Below are 18,724 nucleotides of genomic sequence, written 5' to 3'. Positions count from 1 at the left end.
CGTGGCGGGATTCGAACCCAGGTCCTCAGGATGTTCGTTGAGTTTCTGGATTAATAGTCCAGCGATAACACCACTAGGCCATTACCACCCCTGGATGCAAGAAGCCACAATATGAACCAAAATTAAGTTTGGTCATTTTTTAATTTTTACATCAGGTTGAAGAATTCACAACTGAAGGAAGAACCTTGTGGGAATAAATTTGAAGTGTTTATTGCACAATTCACCTAGGTTGTTTCTTTATCTGTATTCCAGAAATGTTGGCACAAGTTTCTGTAGGCTCTCATATCTTGAGCGTGAACTGATATTAAGTTTTGGGGGTAGATATCCAGTACTCCCGAGAAATGACACTGAGACATTTATTTTAAAGATTTTCCAAATGAAATTTGTACACACACTTGAGAGAGCTGTGCCAGGTCCACACACGTGGCTGGCTTCATGTTGTTACATGCTGACAGTCCTGTTTCAGGTTCAGTGTTCATGTGCAGAGATTAATCGAGTATTGAGACTAATAACATAAATTTCTATAATGTACACAAGCACAAAAAATGTAATGCCTACTGTTAAAAACTTTTGAAAAAACAAGTTCTGACAAAAGGATAGTTAACAGAATGGAGTTTCACGTTTCATCTCTAGTCTGTGTTGAATTAACTGACTGTTAGGTTTTGGACAGAGGCACTGATGTTATAATTCAGACCTGTGTCCCGGGGAATGGAGGGGATATTCAGATAGCAATTTAATTCCTAATCATTATTGTAAAGCCTTCCAAAACTCCTTGTGAATGACACAGTTGAGGGACAGAATTTTCTGGCTATTCATGCCGGTGGGATCTTCTGGTCCTGCCGATGGTTCCCCCCCCGCCACCGCCCCCCCCCCCCCCCCCCCCCGCCCCAAACCACCACCATAGGGTTTCCCAGCAGCAAGGGGTGCATTCAACAATGGCAGAAGAAGATCTCTCTGCCAGCCAATGGCAGGACACCTCCGGTTGCACAGGAGTTTGGCTGTAAGCTTACTGGTTGATGGTTAATGTTGAATGAACTAACTCCTCAGCTACGAACAGAAATACGGGTGCCATTACATTTAACTATACTGCCTCACCTTTGAGCATCTGCCCTCTACGAAGAACTTGCAGAGTACTTTCCCTTTCTTCTCTCCACACTGTTGATGTCCCATATCATGCATATTCCTCCTATGCATCTCTTCATTGAAATCCTAGGCAAACACAACATTTGAGTGGGATGGAGTGAAGGGGTTCACCATGTTCAACACAATTAACTGAAATGATGGTCACAAAATTGAAATGTGTAAATCAGAGAGACAACGGTGTTGCCAACATACTACTGAACTGGAAAAATTGCTATAATCAACATAAAAATCCTCTTCAAAAATGTTAACAGGTGGTTTTAAGACAGTATTTGCAATGGTTCACTGATAGTAAAAAAAGACACAGCTCGACTTATATCCCCATTTTGAAACAGTCATATTCGCCCTCACACCACATTATCCGGAGAAGAGGTCAGGCTGCATTTAGTTATCTACTTATTCAAATAATGTAATAGAAAGCATCATGATTAGAGCAATGAAAAATACTGAAATAAAAGATAGTGTCCAATTGTGTAAGAGCTGTCCAACATCTAGTTAAGAAAGCCCACTAATGCCTCTACTTTCTCAGGAGGCTAAGGAAATTTGGCATGTCCGCCTCGATTCTCACCAACCTTTACAGATGCACCATGAAAAGCATTCTTTTCAGATGTATCACAGCTTGGTATGGCTCCTGCTCTATCCAAGACCGCAAGAAACTACAAAAGGGTTGTGAACGTAGCCCAGTCCATCATGCAAACCAACCTCCCATTCATTGACTCCGTCTGTATCTCCAGCTGCCTCAGAAAAGCAGCCAGCATAATCAAGGACCCCATGCAACCTGGACATACTTCCTTCCACTTTCTTCCGTCGGGAAAAAGATACAAAAGTCTGAGATCACGTACCAACCAACTCAAGAACAGCTTCTTCCCTGTCGCCATCAGACTTTTGAACAGACCTGTGTTATATTAAGCTGACCTTTCTCTGCACCCTAGCTATGACTGTAACATTACATTCTGCACCCTCTCTTTTCCTTCCCCCATGCAATTTATGAATGGTATGTTTTGCCTGTACAGTGTGCAAGAAACAATACTTTTCACTGTATCCCAATACATGTGACAATAATAAACCAAATCAAAGTTAAAACAATCTGTAATATGTATGCAAACAACATTGCCACTGGGTCTTAGCTTCCCAAGGTAATAAGATGACAAAAAGAGTTTGAAGAAAGACTGAAGAAAATGAGTACTGATGGCAACCAGATGGAAAAAGTCAGAGAGTATGTATCCGGGAAATTCTTCAACCAGCAAAAATAGCTGTCAGAAACAAGTGGAAAGCTGATGAAACTGAAAGTGTCGTTTACTAATTTAAGAAATCACTGTAGGTAATGAGACATTGAGGGATGTGGAAGGGTGTAAGAGGTCACTTTTAAGTCAATGGCTTGGATTTTCTTGTCCTGACAAGGGGTCTTTAAAAATAGAACACAATCCCAGGATGCCTGCCTCCATTCCCGTCACCAGATACTTCCAGTGGCAATGGATAAATGGGTGGGTTGCGAGCCTGCATCCAGCTGTTCCAAAGTTGCTGGCTCTACTGCACACCCCGCATTTCAAACACCCCGCAATTTTCATGAAGGGTTTTGAAGGCAACATGATTTAAACCAGCACACAGGCACTGTAAATCATCAAAGAACCCCTATTTGGAAGCAGGAACCATTTGACAGATAAGTTTAAAAGGTGTTGCCGAATTCACTGGTCATAATGAAATGCTGCATTAAAAGTTTTTAAGGTGTGGAGATGCCGTTGTTGGATTGGGGTAAACACAGTAAGAGTTTTAACGACACCAGGTGAAAGTCCAACAGGTTTATTTGGTAGCAAATGCCATTAGCTTTCGGAGCCCTGCTTCTTCGTCAGATGGAGTGGATATCTGCTCCATTTGACGAAGGAGCAGGGCTCCGAAAGCTAATGGCATTTGCTACCAAATAAACCTGTTGGACTTTAACCTGGTGTTGTTAAAACTCTTATAAGTTTTTAATACAGTGATCCTGATCCTGCGACCATTAAATTGATGCATTTGAGAAGTGGGAAAATCTCCCAATGCATTAGAGGACATTATCTACTGGATAAAGTGTTCCTCTGCATTTAAAAATATTGAAATTCAGAATTTACTGTGTCAGTTGTCCCCTTTGCTTTAGAATTTTTATTGAATTTCAGCTCAGACATCTGGTTCACTGGTTCAAAGCTTGAACACATGGCTGAGCTTTTGAAATTCAGCCTGGACATTTGCATCATTGCTACAAAGCTTAAACAGATGACCAAGTTCTTTGAACGAATTCAAAGACTTCACTGTATTCGTCTTGAGGTTTTATCGACTCAGCTGTACAATAGAATCTCATTCTGGAAGCTTGGCTGCACTCCAAATACACTAATGGATTCAGCTCTGCGGAGGCTGTTGATACAGCTATCCAGAGGGCTCTGAACTTGTTTATTTTTAAAGTTTTATGAGTTCCAAATAGGATTTGTTTTTGAATGTTTGACAGTTGTTTGAATCTTTTAAAGACTTCCCAATATTATTATAGGACTCATGAGTTCAGTACATAGCGGATATTCGGTGAATGCGAATGGCGGAGGGGGTTGTGGTGGGATCTTTTATGGGAATGAGAGAACATAAGAACTAGGAGCAGGAGTAGACCATCTGGCCCTTCGAGCCTGCTCTGCCATTCAATAAGATCATAGCCCATCTCTTCATGGACTCAGCTCCACTTACCCACCCACTCACCATAGCCCTTAATTATTTTACTGTTCAAAAATATAGCTATCCTTGCCTTAAAAACATTCAATGAGGCAGTCTCAACTGCTTCACTGGGCAGGGAATTCCACAAATTCACAACTCTTTGTGTGCAGAAGCTCCTCCCCAACTCAGTCCTAAATCTGCTCCCCCTTATTTTGAGGCCATGCCTCCTAGTTCTAGTTTCACCCGCCAGTGGAAACAACTTCCCTGCTTCTATCTTATCTACTCCCTTCATAATCTTATATGTTTCTATAAGATTCCCCCCTCATTCTTCTGAATTCCAAAGAGTATAGCCCCAGTCTACTCAGTCTCTCCTCATAAGCCAACATTCTCAACTCCGGAATCAGCCTAGTGAATCTCCTCTGCACCCCCTCCAGTGCCAGTATATCCTTTCTCAAGTAAGGAGACCAAAACTGTACACAGTACTCCAGGTGTGACCTCACCAGCGCCTTATACAGCTGCAACATAACCTCGCTGTTTTTAAACTCCATCGCTCTAGCAATGAGGGACAAAATTCCAATTACCTTCCTAATTACTTGCTTCATCTGTACACCAACGTTTTGTCAATCATACACATGGACACCAACGTCCCCCTGCACAGCAGCATGCTGCAATTTTTTACCATTTAAATAATAGTCCATTTTGCTGTTATTCCTACCAAAATGGATGACCTCACATTTACCAACATTGTACTCCATCTGCCAGACCCTCATCCACTCATTTAGACTATCTATATCCCTTTGCAGACTTTCAGCATCCTCTGCACACTTTGCTCTGCCACTCATCTTAGTGTCATCTGAGAATTTTGACACCACACTTGGTCCTCAACTCCAAATCATCTATGTAAATTGTAAACAATTGCGGTCCCAATACTGATCCCTGAGGCACACCACTAGTCACTGATCGCCAACCAGAAAAACACCCATTTACTCCCACTCTTTGCTTTCTGTTAGTTAACAAATCCTCTATCCATGCTAATATATTACCTGTAACACCGTGCACCTTTATCTTATGCAGCAGCCTTTGGTGCGGCACCTTGTCAAATGCCTTCTGGAAATCCAGATGCACCACATCCACAGGTCCCCCATTGTCCACCGTGCACGTAATGTTCTCAAAGAATTCCACCAAATTAGTCAAACGTGACCTGCCCTTCATTGCTGCGTCTTACCAATGGGACAATTTATATCCAGATGTCTCGCTATGATGGTAGATTCAAGCATTTTCCCTAATACACAAGCTAACCAGCCAGCAGTTACCCACCTTATGTCTACCTCCTTTTTTAAACAGTGGCGTCACATTACTTGTTTTCCAATCTGCGGGAACTATCGCAGAGTTCAGCGAATTTTGGTAAATTACCACTAGTGCATTTGCTATTTCCCCCGCCATCTCTTTTAGTACCCTGGGATGCATTCCATCAAGACCAGGAGACTTGTCTACCTTTAGCCCCATTAGCTTGCCCAACACTACCTCTTTAGTGACAATGATAGTTTCTAGGTCCTCACCTCCAAACTCCGTGGCCTGAGCCTCAGCTCCCCCTTCTGTGACTGGATCCTGAACTTCCTAACTCACAGACCACAATCAGTAAGGATAGGCAACACTTCTTCCACAATCATCCTCAATACCGGTGCCCCACAAGGCTGTGTTCTCAGCCCCCTCCTTATACACCTATGACTGTGTGGCTAAATTCCCCTCCAACTCAATTTTCAAGTTTGCTGATGACACCACCGTAGTGGGTCAGATCTTAGACAATGACGAGACAGAGTACAGGAATGAGCTAGAGAATCTGGTGAACTGGTGCGTCGACAATAATCTCTCCCTCAATGTCAACAAAACGAAGGAGACTGTCATCAATTTCAGGATTTGATTGGATTTGATTTATTGTCACATATATTAACATACAGTAAAAAGTATTGTTTCTTGCGCGCTATACAGACAAAACATACCGTTCATAGAGAAGGAAACGAGAGAGTGCAAAATGTAGTGTTACAGGAAGTGTAGTGGAGAACATGCCCCTGTCTACATCAATGGGGACAAAGTAGAAATGGCTGAAAGCCTCAGGTTTTTATGTGTCCAGATCACCAACAACCTGTCCAGGTCCCCCCCATGCCAACACTATAGTTAAGAAAGCCCACCAATGCCTCTACTTTCTCAGAAGACTAAGGAAATTTGGCATCTCAGCTACGACTTTCACCAACTTTTACAGATGCACCATAGAGAACATTCTTTCTGGATGTATCACAGCTTGGTATGGCTCCTGCTCTGCCCAAGACCACAAGAAACTACAAACGGTCATGAACGTAGCCCAATCCATCACGCAAACCAGCCTCCCACTGACTCTGTCTATACTTCCCGCTGCCTCAGCAAAGCAGCCCTGACATTCTCTCTTCCACTGTCTTCCGTCGGGAAAAAGATACAAAGGTCTGAGGTCACGTACCAACCGAATCAAGAAGTTTCTTTCCTGCTGCCGTCAGACTTTTGAATGGACCCATCTCACATTAAGTTGATCTTTCTCTACACCCTAGCTATGACTGTAACACTACATTCTGCACTCTCTCACTTCCTTCTCGATGAACAGTATGCTTTGTCTGTATAGCGAGCAAGAAACAATACTTTTCACTGTATGCTAATACATGTGACAATAATAAATCTAATCAAATGCCATAACTTTCTTGTCATCAATATTTGGCATGTTATTTGTGACTTCCACTGTGAAGACCGACACAAAATACCTGTTCAATGCCTCAGCCATTTCCTCATTTCCAGTTATTACATCCCCCTTCTCATCCTCCAAAGGACCAATGATTACTTTAGCCACTCTTTCTCATTTTATATATTTGTAGAAACTTTTGCTGTTTGTTTTTATATTCTGAGCTAGTTTATGCTCATAATCCATCTTACCTTCCTTTATAGACATTTTCGTGGCTTTCTGTTGACCTTTAAAGATTTCCCAATCCTCTAGTTTCCCACTAATCTTTGCCACTTTGTATGCATCTTCTTTCAATTTGATTCCCTCCTTTATTTCCTTAGATATCCATGGCTGATTATCTCTTTTTCTACAGTCCTTCCTTATCACTGGTATATACTTTTGCTGAGCGCTGTGAAAGATTGCTTTGAAAGTCCTCCACTGTTCCTCAATTGTCCCACTATAAAGTTTTTGCTCCCAGTCTACCTTAGCCAACTCCTCCCTCATCCCATTGTAGTCTCCTTTGTTTAAGCACAAGACATTGATATTGGATTTTACCTCCTCACGCTCCATCTGTATTTTAAGTTCAACCATACTGTGATTGCTTCTTCCAAGAGGGTCCCTAACTGTAAGATCATTAATTATTCCTGTCTCATTACACAGGACCAGATCTAGGATAGCTTGCTCCCTCGTAGGTTCCATGACATACTGTTCAAGTAAACTATCACGGATACATTCTATGAACTCCTCCTCAAGGCTGCCTTGACCGACCTGGTTTGACTAATCGACATGTAGATTAAAATCCCCCATAATAATTGCTGTACCAGTTTTACACGCATCACTTATTTCTTTGTTTATTTCTCGCCCCGCCATGATGTTATTATTTGGTGCCTATAGACTGCGCCTATCAGTGACTTTTTCTCCTTACTATTTCTAATTTCCACCCAAATGGATTCACCTTTTTTCCACAGAACCTATATCATCTCTCACAACCGCCCTGATGTCATCCTTAAATATCAGAGCTACACCACCTCCCTTACCTTCCTGTTTGTCCTTTCGAACAGTCTGATACCCCTGGATATTTAACTCCCAGTCATGACCACCCTGCAATCATGGCTCTGTAATGGCCACCAAATCATACTCGTTCGCCATGATTTGTGCCGTCAACTCATTTATCTTGTTTCGAATGCTATGAGCATTCAGATAAAGTGCCCTTATGCTAGTTTTTGTACCTTCTTTTTGAATCCTAACACCTCCACTGTTAACATCTCCTGAGTTCTCCTTCCTTTTAACTTTTTTCCTGATTTTCAATGTAGTTGAAAGAGAGGTAGGCCTTGAAGGTAAGGATGCCTCACGCTCATGTCCAGAACCAATGTCCCACCAAGCGAGGCTGGTCTTTTAACCAGCCCACCACAGCATCTGCCCACCTCAGTCTCAGGTTGGCTTCCAGAGGCAGCAGCCCCAACTTCAGCCCCCCTCTGCCACCCCACCATGAAGATAGTATGGGTGGGTACTGCTGAGCAGAAGGAGGGATCGCAATGGAGGGAAATGACCCAACTCCCACCTCCAAGATGACAACCTGTCCATTCGGTGCAACAGCTGGACCTCACTGAAGACACTTTGCAAAGATTCAACGGTTTAGAACAAATATCTAAGGAAGATGTTAAATATCAGTCGCGAGAACAGAATAACTAACACTGAAGATCTGAGGGTATGCAGAAACACAGAAAGCAATAATAACCAAAATACTGTGGATGCTGGAAATCTGAAATAAAATTGAGAACATTGCAATGGGCCAGATATTACTTTTGTGAGACTAAAGGGGGTATACTCAGAAGACAGAATGAAAAATTTAAATTGAGATGGGCTGGAAAAGTCAGAGCAGGCATGTAGCTACAGGAATTCGGAGGGAAATGTGATGTCCTGCAATGCCTTTAGAATAGAATAGAATAGAAACCCTACAGTGCAGAAGGAGGCCATTCGGCCCATCGAGTCTGCACCGACCACAATCCCACCCAGGCCCTACCCCCACATATTTTACCCGCTAATCCCGCTAACCTACGCATCTCAGAACTCTAAGGGGCAATTTTTAACCTGGCCAATCAACCTAACCCGCACATCTTTGGACTGTGGGAGGAAACCGGAGCACCCGGAGGAAACCCACGCAGACACGAGGAGAATGTGCAAACTCCACACAGACAGTGACCCGAGCCGGGAATCGAACCCGGGACCCTGGAGCTGTGAAGCAGCAGTGCTAACCACTGTGCTACCGTGCCGCCCCCAGTCTATATAAGACAACTATATAAGACAACTATATAAGACAGTCTATATAAGACAACAGTTTAACCAGTCTATATAAGACAACTCATCAATATTGTACATTATTTTCCTGAACAAGAAAGCCTGATCCTGCACATTTGCTCCTAGAACAAAGAACAATACAGCACAGGAACAGGCCCTTCGGCCCTCCAAGCCCGCGCCGCTCCCTGGTCCAAACTAGACCATTCTTTTGTATCCCTCCATTCCCACTCCGTTCATATGGCTGTCTAGATAAGTCTTAAACGTTCCCAGTGTGTCCGCCTCCACCACCTTGCCTGACAGCGCATTCCAGGCCCCCACCACCCTCTGTGTAAAATATGTCCGTCTGATATCTGTGTTAAACCTCCCCCCCTTCACCTTGAACCTATGACCCCTCGTGAACGTCACCACCGACCTGGGGAAAAGCTTCCCACCGTTCACCCTATCTATCCCTTTCATAATTTTATACACCTCTATTAAGTCTCCCCTCATCCTCCGTCTTTCCAGGGAGAACAACCCCAGTTTACCCAATCTCTCCTCAAAACTAAGCCCCTCCATACCAGGTAACATCCTGGTAAACCTCCTCTGAACTCTCTCCAAAGCCTCCACGTCCTTCTGGTAGTGTGGCGACCAGAACTGGACGCAGTATTCCAGATGCGGCCGAACCAACGTTCTATACATCTGCAACATCAGACCCCAACTTTTATACTCTATGCCCCGTCCTATAAAGGCAAGCATGCCATATGCCTTCTTCACCACCTTCTCCACCTGTGACGTCACCTTCAAGGATCTGTGGACTTGCACACCCAGGTCCCTCTGCGTATCTACACCCTTTATGGTTCTGCCATTTATCGTATAGCTCCTCCCTACATTATTTCTACCAAAATGCATCACTTCGCATTTATCTGGATTGAACTCCATCTGCCATTTCTTTGCCCAAATTTCCAGCCTATCTATATCCTTCTGTAGCTTCTGACAATGCTCCTCACTATCTGCAAGTCCTGCCAATTTTGTGTCATCCGCAAACTTACTGATCACCCCAGTTACACCTTCTTCCAGATCATTTATATAAATCACAAACAGCAGAGGTCCCAATACAGAGCCCTGCGGAACACCACTAGTCACAGGCCTCCAGCCGGAAAAAGACCCTTCCACTACCACCCTCTCTCTTCTGTGACCAAGCCAGTTCTCCACCCATCTAGCCACCTCCCCCTTTATCCCATGAGATCCAACCTTTTTCACCAGCCTACCATGAGGGACTTTGTCAAACGCTTTACTAAAGTCCATATAGACGACATCCACGGCCCTTCCCTCGTCAACCATTTTGGTCACTTCTTCAAAAAACTCCACCAGGTTAGTGAGGCATGACCTCCCTCTCACAAAACCATGCTGACTATCGTTAATGAGTTTACTCCTTTCTAAATGCGCATACATCCTATCTCTAAGAATCTTCTCCAACAACTTCCCCACCACGGACGTCAAGCTCACCGGCCTATAATTACCCGGGTTATCCTTCCTACCCTTCTTAAATAACGGGACAACATTAGCTATCCTCCAATCCTCTGGGACCTCACCTGCGTCCAGTGACGAGACAAAGATTTGCGTCAGAGGCCCAGCGATTTCATCTCTCGTCTCCCTGAGCAGCCTTGGATAGATTCCATCAGGCCCTGGGGATTTGTCAGTCTTTAAATTCTCTAACAAACCTAACACTTCCTCCTTTGTAATGGAGATTTTCTCCAACGGTTCAACACTCCCCTCCGAGACACTCCCAGTCAACACATCCCTCTCCTTTGTGAATACCGACGCAAAGTATTCATTTAGGATCTCCCCTACTTCTTTGGGCTCCAAGCATAATTCCCCACTTTTGTCCCTGAGAGGTCCGATTTTTTCCCTGACAACCCTTTTGTTCCTGTGTACTTGTTAACATGATGGAAGGCCAGAGTGATCTGTCCGCCAACTCTTTTCTCCCTCTTTCTGAGAAATGCTTAGTGAGATCTGGTACTCAGCCCATGGGGAATTGTGGATTCAAATCCACAAACGTGCCATATAGCTTTGATGGCCTCAAGTTGCAGAACTATCATATGCAAGTCAGTGTCTTCATTTCCCTCCTGCAGCTGTTGTGACACAGGACAATAAAAGTGGCCTACTGCAATGTTCAAGTGTGTACTATAGGATCTGAAAAAAATGGTCGAATTCATTGCTATAGAGGCAAGAGAACATAACACAAATAACAACTGCAACAAAGACCTTTTTACCTGCAATATTTATTTTTCTTCAATGTACGGTTTTCTTTGATATGACTTTGCAACATTTACTCTTTACCTATATAAGTGTCTTCAGCTTTTTAGGGATAACTGCACATCAGGCATTGTATAATTCAATACTCAGAAACAGAATTTCAGATTTTACTCTTACCTGCATATCTTCTTCATAAAAGTCATCGTCACATTCATCCATGGGATCCATCATATGTCCTGGTGGTCCGTGTCCTGGACCAGGTCCATGACCAGGGGATCCATATGATGGCCCTGGTACAGGTCCATGTGCAGGGGATCCATATGATGGCCCTGGTACAGGTCCATGTGCAGGGGATCCATATGCTGGACCAGGCCCATGGCCTGGTGGTCCATGACCAGGACCAGGTCCATGTCCCGGGCCAGGATTGTGACCAGGAGGGGGGCCATGTCCTGGACCAGATGCATGGCAAGGAGGGGGCCCATGACCTGGCCCAGGTCCATGGCATGGAGGGGGCCCATGTCCTGGTCCTGGCCCATGACTTGGGGGATCATGCCCCGGGGGCCCATGCACAGGCCCAGGTCCTGGAGGTCCATGTTCTGGTGGTCCATGTCCTGGCCCTGACCCATGTCCTTGTGGCCCATGTACTTGGCCATGTGCTCCTCCTCTGCCTCCTCTTCCACCCCGTCCCCTAGCCCTTCCTCGGCCACCTCTGCCTCGGATACCACGTCCTCTACCACCACCTCTACCAGGACCTGCAGTTAAAAATAGAAAGCAGAAATAATCAAATTAGAGTAGGATAGAGCATAAAAGAACAGAACAATATTGCATTGAAAAGCACACAACAGGATGAGCTATGAACAAATTACCAAGTGAATAGTAAATGGTTGCAATGAGAAGCAAAACAAAGGGCGCAATTCACCTGTTTGCATTCTAAGTGCTCCTGTAAGCGGGAAAACCGGAGTGTTAGCAGCGCCTGTCAGATGGGATTCACCCACTTTTAGCATTTAAAAATATTCAAAACATGAGACACGCCGGCCAGCCCAGTGTTACAGAGATCGGGGTGCTGACACACAGGTCCCCCTCCCCCCCCAGAACTGACATGGCAACCGCTGCTGGCAAGGGGAGAACCCACAACCCATCAGCAGAGAGGGGCATCCTGCCCCCGCCTCCACCACTGACCCTACCCCCACACACCAGGCAGGCACGAGGGTAAACATTCAGCCTTTGATTGTCAGATTGCATATTTTACCAGGTTTAACTTCTTTTCTAACCGCAATGTTTACAAAGCACTTGAGATGCATTCAAGTGTGAAGAGAAAGAAATATTAACAAGGCTCTTTGCTTGTGGGTAAATAATCCATACCTTTCAATCAAATCACTTCGGAGAGTGCAGGCACCTGATGTTAACCTTCCAATGTTAAAATGGTACCCTCCAGTGAAAATGACCAGAGAACTTCAAAAGGGGTTTCACAGCAGCGGTGGGCTATGAGAGAAAACCAGGGGATCTCCCGGGAAATCCTGACAGGTCACAGGGCTTTAGACAGGGCTGTTAGCACCTGCGCCAATCCCTCTCATGGAATAGAGCACTGCGATGATTTTGAAGGCTTTCAGGTGTGCAAGGGGCAAGATGTCATTGTAAAAGAGGTTCAGTTGGCAGTTAGGAAGGCAAATTCAATGTTAGCATTCGTTTCTCGAGGGCTAGAATACAAGAGTAGGGATGTGCTGCTGAGGCTGTATAGGGCTCTGGTCAGACCCCATTTGGAATATTGTCAGCAGTTTTTGGCCCCATACCTAAGGAAGAATGTGCTGGCCTTGGAGGGGGTCCAGAGGAGGTTCACAAGAGTGATCCCAGGAATGTAGGGTTTGTCATGAGGAGCGTTTGAGGAGTCTGGACCTATACTCGATGGAGTTTAGAAGAATGAGGGGGGGGATCTAACTGAAACTTACAGAATACTGGGAGGCCTTGATAGAGTGGACGTGGAGAGGATGTTTCCATTGGTGGGAGAGACTACAACTCGAGGGCACAACCTCAGATTGAAGAGGTGTTCCTTTAAAACTGAGATGAGGAGGAATTTCTTCAACCAGAGGGTGGTGAATCTGTGGAAATCATTCCCACAGAGGGCTGTGGAGGCCAGATCATTGAGTGTATTTAAGATAGAGATAGATAGGTTTTTGATTAATAAGGTGATCAAGGGTTACAGGGAGAAAGCAGGAGAATGGGGATGAGAATCATATCAGCCATGATTGAATGGCAGAGCAGACTCGATGGGCCAAATGGCCTAATTCTGCTCCTATATCTTATGGACCAGGGCACTTCAAAGGTTTCCGAGGACAGAAGTAATAATGAATATCTTACCCCAGAGTGGTGTCTGAATTCATCATCCTGAAAGTGAACAACAATTTTCCCAGGACAACAAAGACAAGAGCAGCCACTGGAACCCCATTCTGGGGGAGAGTCATAGAGTCCATTGCCCCCAGCCCACTCAACCCCCAAGTCCCTTGGGGAACCCTCCCTCTGCAATCTGCATTGGCAGAAGGGCATATCACTTACTCCTTGCCCCACCTCCCTCAGAGTACAAGACACCAGTTCAGACAATTCACTCCCTCTACACCAATACATTGGCAGCAGCGTGTACCATCTACAAGATGCACTGCAGCAACTCACCTCAGCTCCTCCGACAGCACCTTCGAAGCCTATGACCTCTACCACCTAAACAACAAGGGCAGCAGATGAATGGGAACACCACCACCTGCAAGTTCCCCTCCAAGTCACTCACCAAGCTAAACTAGAAATATATCACCATTCCTTCACTGTCACTGGGCCAAACCTCTGGAACGCCATTCCTGGCAGCATTATTGGTATATCTATACCACTCCAGTGGTTTAAGACGACAGTTCACCATACCTTCTCAAGATCAATTAGTGATCAGTAACAAATGCTGGCCTAACCATTGACACTCACATCCCAAGAATGAATTAAAACCATCAGCAATCTGACAATACAGTTTGCACTAACAATACTATGGGACCAAAACAAAAGTGTAATCCAATCCTTCAGATTGAGAGCCCCAGGAAATAAAAGCAACATTTGGTCTAACATTAAGGCAGAGTGACCAGCAACATCCCAGGTTTGATTCTTGGCTAAGTTCTTGGTTAAGTTAGCTGTTTGTTACTGAGCAGTAATTAGCAATAGCTTGCATCTGTTAAGTATCTTTAACTTAGTGAAATATCTAAAGATGCTTGACAGTTTAGAGTTTAGGGCCTAAGCAGCTGAAGACAGGGCTTCTAATGAAAATTGGGGCTGTGCAGGAGGCCAGCGCTGGAAGAATGCAGAAATCTCAGGGGGATGTGGAACTGGAAAGGGACTCACAAATTAATGGTCCACAGAGAGGTAACCAATGGATTCATGACAACAGACCCCAGTATAAGTCAATGCCTCAGGAGAATTTGAAGAAAACTTGAAGGAAACCTTACCCCTCACACATGAGAGGCAAGGTTTAAAGGAGATGTACGAGGCAAGTTTTTTTTACACAGAGGGTGGTGGGTGCCAGGAACTCATTGCCGGGGGAGGTAGTGGAAGCAGATACAATAGTGACTTTTAAGGGGCGTCTTGACAAATACATGAGTAGAACACAGAACATTACAGCACAGTACAGGCCAGGCCCTTCGGACCTCGATGTTGCGCCGACCTGTAAAGTAGGATGGGAATAGAGGGATATGGACCCCGGAAGGGTAGGGGGTTTTAGTTCAATCGGGCAGCATGGTCGGTGCAGGAGGGCCGAAGGGCCTGTTCCTGTGATGTAATTTTCTTTGTTCTTTAAAAAGAAAGGAGCACACATGGGTTCAATTTTCTATAAGCTTTACCTGACGCTCCACGCCCCCTGTTGTGTCCCATGGGCATGTGGGACTGCTGCTGCTGCTGCTGCTGTTGCTGATGCTGATGTTGTTGCTGATGTTGTTGAGAAGCCTCCTTTGCCTTCCTGTATTGGCTTAACTCTTTGGCAAAATCATCATACTCTTCCTCTTCCTCATCCGGTGGTGCTTCCTCCTCCTCTTCCTCATATTCAACAAACTGATCATCCTCATACTCCTCATACATGTTATAGTTCATCTTTTCAGTTTTCATATATGTTTTCTTTGGTAATGGGGCTCCTGAAGGGGAAGGGTAAGGTGGCTGCGTTGAGCAGAGAAATAAAATAGTAATTAATTCAAGGACAGAAAAATTCATTAAAAATGTTGATTTACCAAAGCATCAAAAATAACTTAACGGTTGAAGTTATTTATTCTGCCCCACAATGGGAAAAATACAGATTTGTACCAATAACCCAAAGTGTGAGTTCCAAATGTTAGCCAGGAATGTGTTGGGAAGAAGCCAGCCACTTTGCCCACAGCAATAAAGTGAATATTGATAAGGAATTAAGCCAGGACATTCTTGTGAAACAAAAACAGAAAATGCTGGAAAATCTCAGCAGGTCTGACAGCATCTGTGGAGGGGGAACAGAGCCAACGTTTCTATTCTCTCTCCACACGTGCTGTCAGACCTGCCGAGATTTTCCAGCTTTTTCTGTTTTTGTTTCAGGTTGCAGCATCCGCCGTAGATTGCCTTTATCATTCATGTGAACAACTTGTCAATTTAGCAACGTAATGGAAAAGCTAAAAGCCTGAAGGTTGGGTCTGTCCTTACAGGCTATGAAAAAGTTAACCAACCCACCCCCACACCCATCACCACTTTCAACTCTTGCCCTTTTTTATCATTCTGTAAATAGTGCATATTTTCTCAATGCTGTTTCAAAGTTGTTTGCAGTCTGCCACTTTTTCACCCTCCTTGCAACTCTCCCTGGTCTGTATACTGGTCCCAGAGTAGGTGGTCAGCTGGCATCCTGCTCACGGATTACTGCCAATAATCGTCTTGGGTCAGATTTGAGAGCTGCTTATCAACAATCCAGGTGATACATTCTCCAACATTTCCTTTCCTTCCAGTTGGGAAATTTTAAACAATTTAAATTACTGTTTTCCCGTTATATTGATATTCTTGCGTAGTGCCCCGATGAGTTCAGGTTGAAAAGCTTTGACAAATCTCTTTTTTCAGTGACGCTCAAGCACAACAGCTATTCTATTTTTCTACTATCAACTAATTTTTGTATGTAAAATTAATATTCAATCCAACTTCATGGGTATGCCACTGCAGAATGCTGTAGATATAACCAGTGATTAATGCTCAGCAACAGCATTCTAACTCTAGAAACAAAAACATATGAACTCCTCTCCTACACTCTTTGTCCATTTCTGTTGCTCTCTCCTTCACCAAGTGCTGTTCCTTTCTGAATCCCCACTTCAATCTGATACCAAATCAGAAGCTAGCGACATTTACCATTTCCTGTCATTAACTACAGAGGGAATTAATTCTCCATCATCTCTTCGTTAAATGAAATCTATCCAATAAAGAAAAGGGCGGCACGGTGGCACAGTGGTTAGCACTGCTGCCTCACAGCATCAGGGACCCAGGTTCAATTCCAGCCTTGGGTAACTGTCTGTGTGGAATTTGCACATTCTCCCCATGTCTGTGTGGGTTTCCTCCAGGTGCTCTGGTTTCCTCCCACATCCAAAGATGTGTGGGTTAGGTTGATTGGCCATGCTAAATTGCTCCTTAGTGTTAGGAGGATTAGCAGGGTAAAATGTGTGGGGTTACGGGGATAGAGCCTGGGCGGGATTGTGCAGGCTCGCAGGGCTGAATGGCCTCTTTATGCACTGTGGGAATTCTAGAAATACCCAAGGATGGAATTGGGGGAAAAGTACTTTAATAAAGAAGTCTTGAGAGAAGGGAAAGAAAAAAGAGCAGATGGACAGGAAAATGGAATGTAACATTAAAACAAGTGCTGGTCTGGAAGAATAGTAGCATAAAATTAATGAGGAAATGAACGAGGAGAGAACAGAAGTCATGAAGAAAGGAAATTAAGTAACAATTGCTTTCTGCACTTCACCACTCGGTGGCAAAATGCATTTCACTAGCAATGATTTAAGTGAGTCAAACATTATGTAATGTTGTCAACCGTGGTTCAGAAGAATCTGCGTCAGATGACCTTGGGTTCAAGTCTTACTCCAGGCACCTGTGATGATACTGTGCCTTTAAGAAAGGTATTTTTATCATGTTTCTTGTAAAGGGTATGTTTGAAAGTCAGCTCAGTTTTAAATGGTGCCAATTTGTCTGGGGAAATAGGCAGCTCAAATGTTGAGAATGCAGGATGATGACTGATTTTAGCTAAAGGCGTGTTGTCTAAACAGGATTAATGCATTTTTGTTTACTTAGGCTTCCTGTGGGGTTTCAAGTAGGTTGATTGACAAAAGACAGAATCATGTGCTAATTGGAGGAGCTAAGTTTGGAGGGAAGATACACAGTTTCTCTTTAGTTTTCTGCCTGATTCTGAAAGAAGCAAGAGGTGTCTTTCTGTCTCTCTGGAAGTTGCAGTTTAAGGCTATCAGAAGACAGGTGTCTTTCTCCCCTCAGAGGTGTTTAAAAAGCTCTAAGACTGTTAACAAGTACAAACATGTGAGCCTGTTGTGTTGCCAACTGACGTTGAAATGGGGCTTTTAAGTTTGTAAGAGGAATTTTGCTTGAATTGGAACTAAAAGAAATTGATTAGCAATTAAGAATTGTATCTTGTCACGTTTAAGTATTGTTCAAATGTTAAATGATACGCTAATTCATTTGTTTCTCATTAAACTTTGTTGTTAAATTAAGTTTGTTTTGATAAAAGCTTCCCAGTTTCAGGAGAATCATGCCTGGAGTGACACAGCATACCCTCACATTAACGCCAAAAATAACTAATAATTGGGGTCTACTCTAACTTCATATTAGACTAGAACACCCTAATAGACCTGAACACAACATCAAAATGGGTATTCCTGTGGAATACTGAGGAAGTGCTGCACTGTCACAGATGTTCCCTTTCTGATGAGATGTTGAATCGAGGTCCTCTCTTCCTTTTCATATGGACCTAAAAGGACCCAAAGCACTATCTGAAGAGCTAGGAAGCTTTCTGTTCAATATTTATCCAACAACCAACATCACCAGAACAAATCATGTGGTCATGACTATATTGCTGTTTGCAGCACCTTGTTGCACACAAATTGAATATTGTGCTTTCAGCATTACAACAGTAGCTCCATCTCAAAAATACTTGGTTGGCTGTAAAGCTTTTTGACACCCTGAGGTGCCGAAAGGCATTGTATAAATGCAAGTCTTTATTTTAAGTTATTAAGCAAGCTCCATCTCTCTACGGTTTGTTATTTTACCTTTATTCTCTTCTCAACAAGAACACAACTACTCTTGGGCTATCTTACTGCTTCACCACTCATATCCCCAGCAAGCAGTGGAGGCTGGGTTACTAAATGTATTCAAAGTTGAGTTACACAGATTTCTGATTGACAAGTGAGTTAAGGATTATGGGAGCAGGCAGGAAAGTGGAGTTAAGGCCACAAACACTTCAACCATGGTTTTTTTCAATAGTGGAGCACACTTCAGGGGCTAAATGGACTATTCCTGCTCCTATTTTTAATATTCTTAATGCAGAATGGGGGGTAGTAAGAGAGACCCAAAGGGAAAAGCCTTTTTGAGGCTACAGCCACATTAACCATCGGG

The 18,724-nt window shown here is 43.9% G+C and overlaps 1 protein-coding gene across 2 annotated transcripts in view; it reads right to left on the bottom strand.

Moving 5' to 3' along the window:
* The window catches only part of zc3h4 (zinc finger CCCH-type containing 4), a 63,480-nt gene that overhangs the window by 28,714 nt on the left and 16,042 nt on the right, over positions 1-18,724 (bottom strand). For both annotated transcript variants that reach the window (XM_078241640.1, XM_078241641.1), the window contains exons 4-6: positions 14,950-15,259; positions 11,264-11,838; positions 1,096-1,209 (exon numbers count right to left, since the gene is read on the bottom strand). In XM_078241640.1, coding sequence (XP_078097766.1) covers positions 1,096-1,209; positions 11,264-11,838; positions 14,950-15,259 — 999 coding nt within the window. The remainder of the gene's footprint in view (positions 1-1,095; positions 1,210-11,263; positions 11,839-14,949; positions 15,260-18,724) is intronic.

This window comes from Mustelus asterias, chromosome 24 (genome assembly GCF_964213995.1).
Source record: "Mustelus asterias chromosome 24, sMusAst1.hap1.1, whole genome shotgun sequence".
Lineage (NCBI taxonomy): Eukaryota > Metazoa > Chordata > Chondrichthyes > Carcharhiniformes > Triakidae > Mustelus > Mustelus asterias.
Note: the sequence above shows the minus strand (reverse complement) of the source record. Positions and strands in the feature narration are given on the sequence as shown.